Below are 13,836 nucleotides of genomic sequence, written 5' to 3'. Positions count from 1 at the left end.
TATATTTAACATCAACGATTATCTTGTTTCATTTCATTCTTTTGTTTAACTTGGTGTTTATTCACCCATAACTCCTTCACAAATTTCTGATTTGTATCAGCATTATACTATACATGGATCAAATAATATAACTTGTAAGACCTAAGCTTACATAATTGAGAATTCATAAGGATCTTTGCATTTAATATAAATAATGGCCATAACTTTCATACAATGTTTATAACACTTCAACACTTTAGATATGATAACATATTCGTACTCATAAAACCCTTACAAGGTTCATAATTGGTTCAATTCGTAACATAACGTAACTTTACCCTTTCTGAGATCAACTTCAATTACTCATGCATCCAATGTTCTCATGCATGCATTACATTGCTTTCTCAACAGGAACACGATTAATAACATTAATACTCAAACGTATCTAAATCGTACATACGCACATGCTTTCACACGTGCATACATACATACATACATTCATTCATACATATCTACATATGTGCATACATTTATACCTACCTTCATACGTACTTACATTCATTCATTCATACTTACATACATTCATACATTTTTGCGTACATTCAAACATACTTGCATACATTCGTACATACTTACATACGTACATATATTCATACATATATATACATACTTACATACACTCCTACACCTCTACGTATATGCGTACATTCATACATACCCCTCATACCTTCATGGACGATAATTCTTTCTTCATGCATACGTGCATACATTCATGCCTACTTACATACATATCCACATATGTTCATACATTACTTCATCTCTACATATACACATACACTCATGCATACATTCGTACTTACTTACATACGCATCTTCATACGTACATACATTCCTACATCTCTACATACGTGTGTACAATCATACATAACCTCATACGTGAATACATTACTACGTAACTTCATAAGTGCATATCTTTCATACATTACTTCATACTTGCATACATTCATATATAACTCATACGTACCTACATTACTACGTAACTTCATATGTGCATATCTTTCTATATTAACGGGGGTTCGGGGGCAGCGCCCCTGAGAGAAGTGGGGTCCAAGGGGCGGCAGCCCCTGGCTGGGGTCGAGCTGCCAGGTCAGCTTGGAATTTTTTTTTTATTTTTGACAAAAGTCCTTTATCAAAAATGCATCAGAAACTTGATTTTGGCCAAAAAGTGCATCCCAATGTGATTACACAAAGTCATATATATTTTTGGCTCAAATTGGACCTCCACCGTAAATTACGGTACCTACCGTAACTTACGGTGGCAACTTGTTACGGTGGAAACCTACTGTATTACGGTGCAACATTTGTCCCCAGTTCCCACCGTAAATTACGGTACCCACCGTAATTTACGGTGGAACCTGCACATCAGCAGATTTTTCAGTCGTTGTCGTTCTTGCATACTTAAACGCACATAACTTTTAAACCGCTTACCCGATTAACCACCCGTTTCTTCCTACATGAACAAAATTTGGTCCTCTTTCATATGGACTCAAAATTCTACGTCCGGATTAAGAAAATTCTTAACTTATAAGTTTTCGGCTTAATAATCCTTATGAATTATTCGACCCGTTTAATGAGATTTATGCACTTAGCCCGAATCTCGCTTGTACTTTTCATGCCTCCTATTTTCACACTAAGACTTCTTTCGTCTTCCACCACAACTATATACGTGGTGGATCTACCTTGCTAAAATCTAATATTCCACATTTTACCCTTCGGTTTGACAATTTACGAAAAATGCCCATCACAAGGCATTAAGCAAAAGGGCATATACCTTTCACCTCTTCGCGACCAAAAAGGTTTATTCATTTGTAAAACTTATTCCCAAACTACCTTTAAAGGTCGTTTGCCCAATTTGCCTTTCGAGGGCGTTTTGGTCAATTTTAGCCCTTCTTTTACGAAGAGGGACTTTCAACTACGTAATTGACCAAAATCACACATCTTTACTAAAATTTTACTTACACATACCTGGCTCGAGTCAAGGCATTGACCCGCTTAAGTACCTTGCATTTTTTAATTACTAAATAATAGCAACAAAATTTCCATACGCTATCCATCCTGTGAACATAAAACTCAACGAACGTTCATTGGTCATCATCGTCAAATGATTATATCATCATTAATTGATCCATTTGGTCTAAACGACCCAAACCTTTTGCATTGAAAATGAAGTGGTATTTACTTACTAATTCTCTCATTTGACTCACTACGGATTTTCACCATAAGGTCATAATCCTTAAACCTTTCCCTTACGCATTCAACCTATCATTGCTTACGCCATAGGGTGCCCTTTTTTTGAATTTCCCTATACGTTTACCTACACATAACTAACTTACCGTTTTACCCTTATATTTTCATTATGGCATACATCATATCAAAATCTTTCAAAACTCATTGTACCTTCGTCATTCCATGGCTAAATTACCATTTTACCCCTTTTTACCATTAAGCATGGTCTTCATCATTTTCACTCATTCCGACCCGTATCATTTCGTGTCGGAACCTCGTATTTCAAATTCACCTTATCGTACTTATCACCCATAAAACAAATAAGTATCTACGAAATGAGCGTAAACTTTACTTACCTTGCATCGAATTATACTTTTTCCGCGAACTTGATCCGTTCATTCCTTCTTTCCATTCTTCATAAGCTTGATCCGTATTCACCTACGGATTCAAACCTTCATTCATACCTTCCATTCCTTTCTTTCCATTCATGTTTGAATTCATTCACGAATTCAAACCTTTCATTCATACTTTCCATTCTCTTCCTTCTTTCTTATGTTCGACCCGATTCTTAAAGAAACGTTGGACCCCCTTTTTCCCTCCCACACGACCCCTATTCCCAGTTCGTCCGGACATACAAGTGATGTTTCTCATGGTCTCACGAGCGTCCTATGCTTTTTGCACACTGGCCAGGCGTGCAATCCACATACTAGTCTCGTGCCTTCATGAGAATTAGCACTTTATGTCCAGGGAACCGGTCTTAAGTTCGTGCCATACTCATATGAACCCTTCAAGGATTTCACCCTCGTATATAAGGGTATGCTACATACCGATACTTACCAAATTTAAAATTTGTGTACCTGGGGTCCATTTTCCTGACATATCACACGCCTTAGCCTTCGTACTAGCCCGCAACTGCAGAACGTCCTCATTTTCCAACAAGCTGACCTTTCAATATTCATCATTGTCAATAACCTCTCACATACATACTTATATGCATAATATAACTACTTATTTCATCTTTATGCATAATATCATCATGTAAGATTCCTTCTTACCTATACTTAATAGAAACTATTTCTTAACTACTTTCGACTCATTTACCGTAAACTTACCTTATTACTTCCATTGTCTCATACTTTCTCACACGATTCACAATAATCATCATACTACAATACAATTTTACATCTAAAGTGTAAGTCCGGGATTCACTTACCTTGCGTGTCTGTATTTGCGTTTGTTTTACTTGAGTCTTCTTAGCCCGTTAGCCTTCCATGCTTTCAACCATTTTGACATGATTCCTACACATTCATGTCATTACATTTGCATTCTTATTAGCATATTTACTTATACATATGAACAATCATATCAAATTCACATCTCATATATGACCTTTGTTAATCCATTCAACCAAGCATAAAGCATACTCAACATTATCCCTACATAATCGTCACATGAACTATATCTCTTTACTCATTACTTGCAGGAAATTTCACTTATTATTGTCTTTTAGACATTTCATCGAACACTTGGTGTGCGTACTACTTTCTAAGCATGATGTACAAGTATTTATAACACATTCATCCTAAATTCATCAAATAGATCAACTAATTCTTTCATAATAATAAAAATCATTACCCTAATCATTAATTTCCTATTTTGACCATGAACATATGGTTCCAAATCCATTATTCACAACAATTTCATCAAAAACAATCAAATTAACATGTAAAACTTCACAATTTCTAACCATTACTTGACATGCAAGTGGGTTTTGCCCTAATCATGCTCATATTCGAAATTTAGCATCTATTGATGTCTAGACATTCATAGCAACCATTAATCATTCTAAATGTTTGCATTACATTCACTAATTACATTAAACCTACATAATCAAACATCATCAAATCAAGAAATTTCACTTACTTGAGATCAAGAATACTTAGATAATCAGAATTCTTAGCTCATGCATTCGATTCTTCACTAATTTGGCTTTCAATTGATGGAATTTTAGAGATTTAGGGTTTTGAGGGGGAAGGAGTCCCTCCTGGTCTTCTCACGATCGCACACCAGACTCAAGTCTGGTTTCTTTTTTTTTCATGTTTTATAACAATATTTACACATCTAGTCCCTCATCATTTAATCCCTATTCACTTTGGTAATTTACTTTCTAACTTAATCATCTTTCTTTCACTAACTTTTATTTTGACATAATTCTATATATTTTTTCCCATTTTAATCTGTTAGAACATCACTATACATTATACTTTTAGGACATACGAGAATCTGGGGTGTTACAGTTTTCTCCTGAATCCGTTTCTATATATATATATATATATATAGGACAAAGATCCGTTAGGAACCACCCTTTATTGCGAGAACCGCGAGAACCAGTGTGAACACAAACAGTAATACCTAAAAAAATCTAAAAAACACCCAAATTTTTTTTTTAATTTTTTACTATTTTTTTTTTGTAAAATTCGCTATATTTAGTTTACAATAAAAAAATAAAAATTTTTCAAAAAAAAAAAAAAAAAAATTTCCGAGTCACAGTTATCCATGCACATGTGCATTTGTATCTTTTCTTTGACAAATTCCGTAATTCATTACAAATATTAGACAATTGCACTTTCATTTACACTACCACGTGTAATACACTACTTTTTACGTTAACAATATTAGAAATGCACATGTGTATCTATATGTATCAACATCAAATAAGGTGTTTTGGTACACTAATTTCTCTTTCATCTATCATTCCATCCATAATACACAAACATGCACATGTGCATTTTTGTCATTTATTTGACAAATTCCGTAATTCGTTACAACTATTAGACAATTGCACTTTCATTTACGGTACCATGTGTAATACAATAGTTTTTACATTACCAATATTAGAAATGCACATGTGCATCTATATGTATTAACATGAAATAAGGTGTTTTGGTACATTACTTTGAATACACTTTCCCTTTCATCTATCATACCATCCATAATACACTACCATTATCTCCTACCATCCATAATACAATACCATTACCTCCTACCATCCATAATACAATACCATTACCAATATTTTCACTTTATTACATGTATGTAAACACCATTTATACCATCCAATCAACATATTACATCATAAATTGACAACTATAAAGAAACCATCAACCACTAGATATAACTAACCAAAAAACATGTATATGGGCCTACTTCTCCATTCAAAATCACAAACTTTTCGTAAAAATACGTTATATCATGGTTATACCTAATGATGCACATGTGCATTTTGAATATTGGTAATGTAAAAAACAGTGAATTATGAATGGTATTGTAAATTAAAGTGCAATTGTCTATTCCCGATAACGTATTACCGAATTTGTCGAAGTAATGATACACATGTGCATGGATAACTGTTAATCGAAAAAAAAAACGTTTTTTTTTTGGGTAACTAAATATAGCGAATTTTTTAGGAAAAATATTAAAAAAAAATTTAAAAATTTTTTGAGTGCTTTTTTGATTTTTTTAGATTTTATTTTTTGTTCACATTGGTTCTCGCGATTCTCGCAATAAGGGTGGTTCTCGCATGAACCTTACCCTATATATATATATATATATCCCTCGATTTTGTAGTGCAGACAATGAAAAGACGCCTAAGAATCATACAAATAACTAAGTACGAATCATAAAATACAAATTTGCACAAAAGCCAAAAATTACAGACTATAAATTTGCAAAATTTTAATGCATAGAGGTGTTATACCCTATGTTTAGGAGGATTTAAAAAAAATATATTACACTTTTAACCCAAAACTAGTTATTTTTTTACTTCTTTTCATCTTTTCCAATTTAAGTCACGACATTTTTACTTTCATTCTAAATTTTGCGAGTTAACACGACACAACGTGCGTTTGTGGTTCAACGTTTTATTTTACGTGGTTCTAAATTTTGCGAGTTGACATGGTAGAATGTGCGTGTGTTGTTTAGTGTTTTTACATTGTCTATTTTTTCCCGTTTAACAGGTTCATTGCAACTCATGTCCTAAATCGAGTTAGTTATTATTTTCTATGTTTTACGTTTGGGTTTAATTTCTCTGTATCGCAGAAAGTTCAGTATTAGTGGTCGATAGCGATGGTATGGCTTTAATGTGATTTGTCATGGTTTTACACCCCGCCACATCACGAGGTGCTAAATACTAGTTAACCACTACAAAACAACAATATACACATCAATCACTTCTTTGTTATCGATTTTTGCTGCCACAATAATTCCTCACCAAACATGTTGGTCCCATCACTTTGATATTTATGTAAAGTGAATGGCTGAGGCAGCATCAGTCAAACAAAGACAAATGAAAATTCAACCTTTGTGCAGGTGGCTTATCCGAGCACACTCCATAAACCTATGTAAATTTTATGAACGATTTAACCTAAAGAGAATAATTAATCCTGCCCTTAAAGTTGCACAAATGACCAAAAGAACCTTGCTACCTACACTAATTTCGTGTGGAATGATATTTGTAATTGCTTTGTAATTGTTCTTTCGTGTGGAATGATATTTGTTGTTGTTAAAAAAAAAAAATTTCCACCAAAAGCTACATGACTTTGACTAAGACAAGGATAACCATTATAATTTTATGTAACTTTAGTTGCAATTATTAGCATTACGTGTCTTTCGCTCATCATGCTCACTATAAGTGGGATGAACTTATTTCTTTTTTATAAGGATAAAAAGCCACTGCTTGAAGTTTTGAAAATATAATCTATTTGAGAATTATTAAAAAGATAAATACATATATCATGACCATATACTTTTTTTTATGGTTCTACAAATAATGTATTCATTGGTGAACACATATTCTAGTCATCAACGGATAGAATGACTTGTAAATATTTAGTGATCCTAGTGTGAACACACCTGTACAAAGCAAGCATTCAATACAAAACCAATTTAAGCAATAACCTTGAGAATTGTATAATGAACAGTACTTATTGCTTAAAAGATATAATAGAAGTTGGAAAAAGAGAGAAGAAATTACTATGAGAACCAGGACTTGATTAACATACATTTAGATGCTATGATAGGAAACCAGAAGAGGAAAACATATAAACATGAACTTAACATTGAAATTTAAGGAATTAAGCATTCCCTAAATGAGCACGCCATTTATGCATAAATGGCAAGTCGCTTGGATTCATATCTGGAATACCACGGCGTTGAAGTGTTTTGATTATTTGTGTAGTTTCACCTAGAAGTCGGGCTGCGTCTTTGACACTGGCCTCCCTTATCTCTATTGCACTAGTGTGGCATTTCATTGCTATGACTTGAGGTAAGTTTATGAGACAAGCGGCCATTATGTCGGTGATCATTGATGATAAGTTATCAAATAGTTCCCTTTGGCTAACCTCATCATCAATGTTGGCACGGTAGGTAATCAAGATCGTTTTGGTTATACGATACATTGAGTTGCCACACATAGACCTGCCTATTGAATCATCATTCTTACTTGTATCCTCTGAGTAAACTATGTTTTTAGCTGTATCCCTGAAGCATTCAACAATCTGTTTGGTTGTTTTCACTTGGGAGGAGATATCTTGCAACTTGTGTCCTAACCATTCATGGTCGATGTCAACTTCTTTCCACAAAGTTTTTGCAGCCTCTTGAATGCTTACATAGTCATCGGTAGCATTCAGATTTTCTTCAACAAGTGTGACGTATAGTAAACCTTCCCTCACACTTTCCAACAAGTTATCAACTTCCTTCTTTTCGATTGTAGGTAGGGAAATTGCGATGGTTGTTAGGGTTACCACTGGTAAGCTCCAACAATCTTGGTACTCTACTTTTAGTTGTAAAAACGGAACATGATGGATGTGATATTCATCTATGTTGTCAAACTTTGCAACTCCATGAAAACCACCAGTAGAGTTTTGTTCAATTAGGTTCATGAGGTTAATGTTGGCTTGGCTATTTTCACCATTTTGGATCAACTGGTTCACAGATTTTGAAAGGCCTTCCAATGTCCTCTCGGCAAGCTCCATCTCATCTTCAAGTTGCAAAACATATGGACGAAGATCCTCATTTCGTTCGAAGAAGTCAGTCTTTTCTTCCAATGAGCTAAACCGGTCCAATGATGTATTAAAGCGGTATTTGTGTAATAACCACTTCAAACAACGAACAGAATACAAGACACATATCATGAATACATATGGTATCAAGGCTAGTATCTTGCATACCACCACAAATCCCTCCTGGAATTCTATACAAAAGCTGAGAATTAGCTTTTTTGAAGTCTCCATGACGACGTTGAGACTGTGGCTACGCAATGGGAGCTTTAAACTTGCACGTTTCCAGTCATATAACTTCGATGTCCAGTAGCTCTCTAGTTTAAAGACCTTAAAATGATTTGAGATGATTTTGAGGGACACCTTAAAACTTAAGGCTGCAAAACATCTAGAAATTGGTGCAATTGTACCAATCACGACTCCAATAAACTGTGCTATCACAATTGCTATCATGGATAGACCATAATCTGAACCACAGTCCTTTTTCAAAATAGCTTCAATACTCCAGAACATAGTAAAAGTATGTAAGATAGTGACAAAAACACATATTACCCCAGAAGCAGATGTGGTACGAAAGCAAGCTGTTATGAATTGGGGGCTGCCACTTCCTGCCATGATCCAGTGGTTCTTCACATATTTTTGCAGCTGCTCAACTGTTATCAATTCTCCTGATGACTGTTTAATGTCTTTCAAAGCTCCATCGTGACCTTGTTGGTATTTCGATTCTATAATCTTTTTGGATTTTAGAATCGCTAAACATGAACATACATGTACCATCAACAACCAAAGTAACGAAGCCACATAAATGGAGGCTAGTATGATATTACGATCTTTGTTAATTTTAACCTCGTCTAAGGGGCCTAAAACATTCATAACAGGGGCCATTTGTTTATAGGATACAACTCCTGTTTGTATTTGAATGCAAACATTCACAACCATTGTGATCACAAGAAGACACAAAGCTGTGATGTTTGACCAGAGTGCATTGTTGTCCATGGTTGATAAACAAGGCAATAAATTAGCCATCATGGTGCACATGAAGGCCATGCTTCCGAGCTTTGCCACTTGGTCCACATCACCAGGCATGGAACCACTTAGATCCACCGGTAACTTCATTGCAACAGATATTACAGCGAGAAAGGCAGAATTGATTCTAAAATACTTGCAAGGGAACCATAACTTCCCCCTCCGTATGCCATGTAATAAATCAGCGACCATAGCAAGGATGCAAACAAGAGATGCACACGCGATATACAACCCAATCCAAATCATAGGTTCGCTATACTTTTCTTGTCTTTCTGATCGGTATATAGGCCACGTGTAATTCATCAATGCACCGGTAATCTTGTTAGGAATTTTGTCACTGGTACTGAGTTCATCTAGAAGTCGGAGATATTGATTTGTTGGGCTGTGCTCCATAACTCCAGGGAATTGGAAGAAACAATGATGAAATGATTTTATATGATGGATATAAATTGAAGTTGGGTTAGTTTAGGAAGATGGATGGATCGTTGTTGTTTTTAAACCTGAATATAAAGATAGACACATAAAAGGATTTACACATGAATCATGCTCTTCCTTGAAGCTGATGCATGATTAAAGAAATCAACTTTCAAGCAAAATCATGGGACCTGAAGCTTTATTTGCAATAATTCTCTCATACAGTGCTATATATCTAAAAGCGGATTTCATTTGATTTTCTTTTAAATTATAAAAGCTTTTATTCAATAATGCATTTAAAATAGTGGAAATCACCAAAATAACAAAGTTCACTCACTGTTTAACCAAAATTATGATGGACTTTTGATATTTCTAAGATAAATAGACTTTAGCCCACTCATATTTAAAATCAACCCATCAGAAAAGCTCCACCAGCTAAGAGGGCAAAAGCTTAGCATGCATACACAAAAACTTTGAAAAGTACTGTAGATCCAACAACCAATCAAATTAATACATCTGTAAAAAACGGCTACACTCGAGTGTGACGATTAAGGTTTAGCCTAATTTTTGCAGACGACTAAGATTTAGCCTAGTTCTTTGTAGATGACCAAATGTTTTTTTTTTTTTCTAAATACACTCTACTCTAATTTGATTTCTATTTACACGTTACTGTACTATGTTAAAATCTTATCTGATAATAGTAAAATTGTTGATACACTTGTGTCTGTACTTTGTCTGTATTCGGTCTGTATGTAAACGATGTCCTGATTAGTGTTGTAAGTTGACCAAGTCAACCATCCTCCGGTTTGACTTGGACAACATTTTGATTAATGTTGAAAGATGTTCTGTCGAAGGATAAGAGGTCGAAGGATGTTGTGGATCCTTCGACCTCATCGAAAGATATGGTTCGAATGATAGACCTCGAAAGGTGATCTTTCGAGGTCCATGCTGGTCATTCGAATACTTTGTCTTCGATAGATGATCCTTCGGACCATCTATCGGATCCTTCGGAATCCTTCGGACCAGACATCATAGGCTGGGTATAAATACCCATGCAATGTTTGAGTTTAGACAGATTTACAGACAGAAAGATACCGAGAGATAGTTGAGAGCATTCTGTCCAGAACTCACACACACTTTGAGAGTTTATAAGTTAGATTTGTAAACATTGTGCTTGTAACCGAAACCTTCATTTGCATTAATACAAGTTGTGTTAATCGGTGAACCCGTGTGTGTTTGTGTTTATACTTGCTTAATCTCGGTTTGCTTGCTAGCTTGGATTCCGCACTCGCTAGTGGGTTAGTATAACAAGGTTTGAGGTTCGTCATCCTCCGACAAAAGGGACCTACAAGTGGTATCAGAGCTTGGCTCTTTACCTTGTTTAAAACCGGGTTTTTCAAGTTCTTGGTGTGTGTTTGAACACTTGGTTTAACACCCGTTTTTGTTGGTTTTTCTACACTTTTAAACTGGAAAACGTGTTTTAAACTTACCGGGAGTGTTCATAAGTGGGTTGGGTAACTTAAAACTTGTTTTTAAGTGTCTTTGTGTTTTCCGGCGAAAATTCCGGTTAAAGCTCCGGTGACTGGTTTTAGGATAAGGTTTCCTTTTTGGGCAAATTATCTTTCAAAATCTTAGTTGGTGGGAAAGTTGTCAGCCTGCCATACTCTTTGCCGAAAGTTGACCTTACCTACCCATCACCTTTTTCACCAACCTGTCACATCAGCGTCAGTGTGTCAGACTCTCTCGAAAGATATCTTTAGACATCGAAAGATCATCTTTCGACCATCTTTCGATCAAGGAAGGCTCGAAAGACTATCATCCTTCGACCCATCCTTCGAAGTCTGAAACATATCTTTGGAAAAAGGAATCTATTCGAAAGATAAGTGTCCGAAAGATAGGGATTTAACTCGAAAGATAAGGATCTTTCAAAAGGGAATCCTTCGAGTTTTTGAATCTTTCGAAATTATTGTTCGAGATTCAACAGTAATCTATCGAGTACTGTTGATCCTTCGAACAAGTGTTGATCTTTCGATTGTGGTCAGGTTATTGTTAACAAGTTTCTGTGATTTCAGATCTTTCGGAACAGGATCCTTCGGCCGTGTTATCTTTCGGAATTCTTACTTAGCATTTATTTTGCTTATTAATCATGAATCCGAATTGGTGGAATCCGGCCCCCGACAGTGGTAAATATACAAGTTCAGGTGTCACTCCATCATGGTGGGGTACACCGGCGCCAGACAGTGGAAAATACACGTCTACAAGTCTATCGCCTTCATGGGCCGAGTCTCCGGTTTCGACATCTTCTCAGGGAAATCAGTGGGCATTAGTCTCGAATCAAACTCCTAGTATCCAAAGTATATTACTGAGCGAAAGTGAAACAGGAAGTTTGAATCGACCTCCAAAGCTGATGCACTTAAACGAGTATCCGGGATGGGCTGACAGATTCCGTACATATGTTCTGGGCCAGAATACAGAGCTGTGGATACGTTTCACCACAGATTTTGATCAAGCTATCGAAGTCGCCGCTTCAACAACTGCTAGTTTTGCCGATCTTCCAGAAGATCAAAAGAAAATATATGATCTGGAAAAGAAAGCCTACGCCATTCTCACTCAGGCGTTAAGCAAAGACATCTATCATCAGTTTGTCAGCTTCAAGACTACAAAGAAGCTGTGGGACGGTTTGAAAACCAGAGGAGTAGGGAATGAAGCAACACGTCAATTGCGTCATGATCTGCTCAAGAAAGAATTCGACTGTTTCACATGTTTAGATAAGGAGTCTTTGGGAGACATGACAAGTCGGTTTTATCATTTGCTTACTGAGCTGAATAATTTTGGTGTGACGACAACTCAAGCAGAAGTGGTGAAAAAGTTTGCTGATGCTTTGCCTCCCCAATGGAGTAGTTTCTTGGAAATCCTGAAGTATAACGGAGTGTTGAAAACTACAAATATCAACGACTTCGTGCAGCTTTTGGAAAACAAGGATCAGGAGGAAACACTAAAGGCGAAGAGAGTTCCATTGCCACAAAATCCAGAAATGTATTGTGGAACTTCCAATACTTCGTCTACAAGAACAGGTCCACATGCTCCCCTGCAAACGGCTTTTGTCACAAGTACAGATATGTATGGCAATCCGGTGCAAGTTCCTGTAAAGCCACCTCCTACCACAGATATGTATGGAAATCCAATACAACCACCTCCACCTCCGCCTCCTGCTCAACAACAACGTGCATGTTATGGAGGAACATCATCTGCAGGTCAACAATCAAAGCCAAGTACTGTACAGCTCGACACTTCAAGCTTTTCTAAAGTCAGTGTAGAAATAGCTAAGGAACACATGGAGCTACTTAACACTGTAGTGAGCGCGTACTGTGGGTTGATAGAAGGTCAGATTGGCAATATTAATCTGACACAAGAAGACTACCGGCAGATTGACAAAGAAGAGATGGACTTGATGGATATCAAGTGGGCCTTTGCGAGTGCTGTGAGAAGAGCAAAGGATTGGATGGAAAGTACTGGAAGAACCAGCTTGGAAAGTAAGAGAGACACCAAGTATGGGTTCGATAAACAAGCTGTTAAGTGCTTCAACTGTGGTGAACGGGGTCACTTTAAAAGGGAGTGCACAAAGCCAGCTCAACACGGGAACCAGAACCCCTTCAGAAATCAAGGCAATCAGCAGAATAGAAACAATGAGCGTACATTGGTGCCTGTCAACAACCAAACCAACCGGGCTCTTACAGTTCAGGTGGATGAAGGTTGTGACTGGTCAATCCAGTTGGGTGGTGATGCTCCCGATGGAACAGCATGTTTTGCTCAGATTGTGAAGAAGCTAGTTCACACCAGTGGTGGAGAATCTTCTGCCAGTGGTGGTGAATTGTCTGAAGATGAAGACTCTTCTGGGTACAGCAGGAGTGTCGATGAAGAATCATCCAATTCTGGTGATGATCATGTGGGTGAAACATCAAATGGTTCGGATGATGCTGACTTTGATGAACTTTTGGAGGAAGCTGCAGCAGAAACTCAAAGAAGATCTATTCTGGTGGATCAAGCTGCTTATACTTCGTCTTCTCTCCATTCA

At 36.5% G+C, this 13,836-nt stretch overlaps 1 protein-coding gene across 1 annotated transcript; it reads right to left on the bottom strand.

Annotated features, from left to right (window-relative positions):
• Window positions 1–7,397: 7,397 nt before the first annotated feature.
• LOC110883548 lies at window positions 7,398–9,740 on the bottom strand. Its single transcript, XM_022131271.1, has one exon. It carries the CDS (start codon window positions 9,738–9,740, stop codon window positions 7,398–7,400), a length of 2,343 nt encoding a protein of 780 aa, XP_021986963.1.
• Window positions 9,741–13,836: the final 4,096 nt, after the last annotated feature.

The sequence above is a fragment of the Helianthus annuus genome, chromosome 10 (assembly GCF_002127325.2).
Source record: "Helianthus annuus cultivar XRQ/B chromosome 10, HanXRQr2.0-SUNRISE, whole genome shotgun sequence".
NCBI classification, from domain to species: domain Eukaryota; kingdom Viridiplantae; phylum Streptophyta; class Magnoliopsida; order Asterales; family Asteraceae; genus Helianthus; species Helianthus annuus.
Note: the sequence above shows the minus strand (reverse complement) of the source record. Positions and strands in the feature narration are given on the sequence as shown.

What these genes read in the sequence shown, in the direction of transcription:
- LOC110883548 (XM_022131271.1), bottom strand. Translation starts at nt 9,740, where the DNA reads ATGGAGCACAGCCCAACAAATCAATATCTCCGACTTCTAGATGAACTC.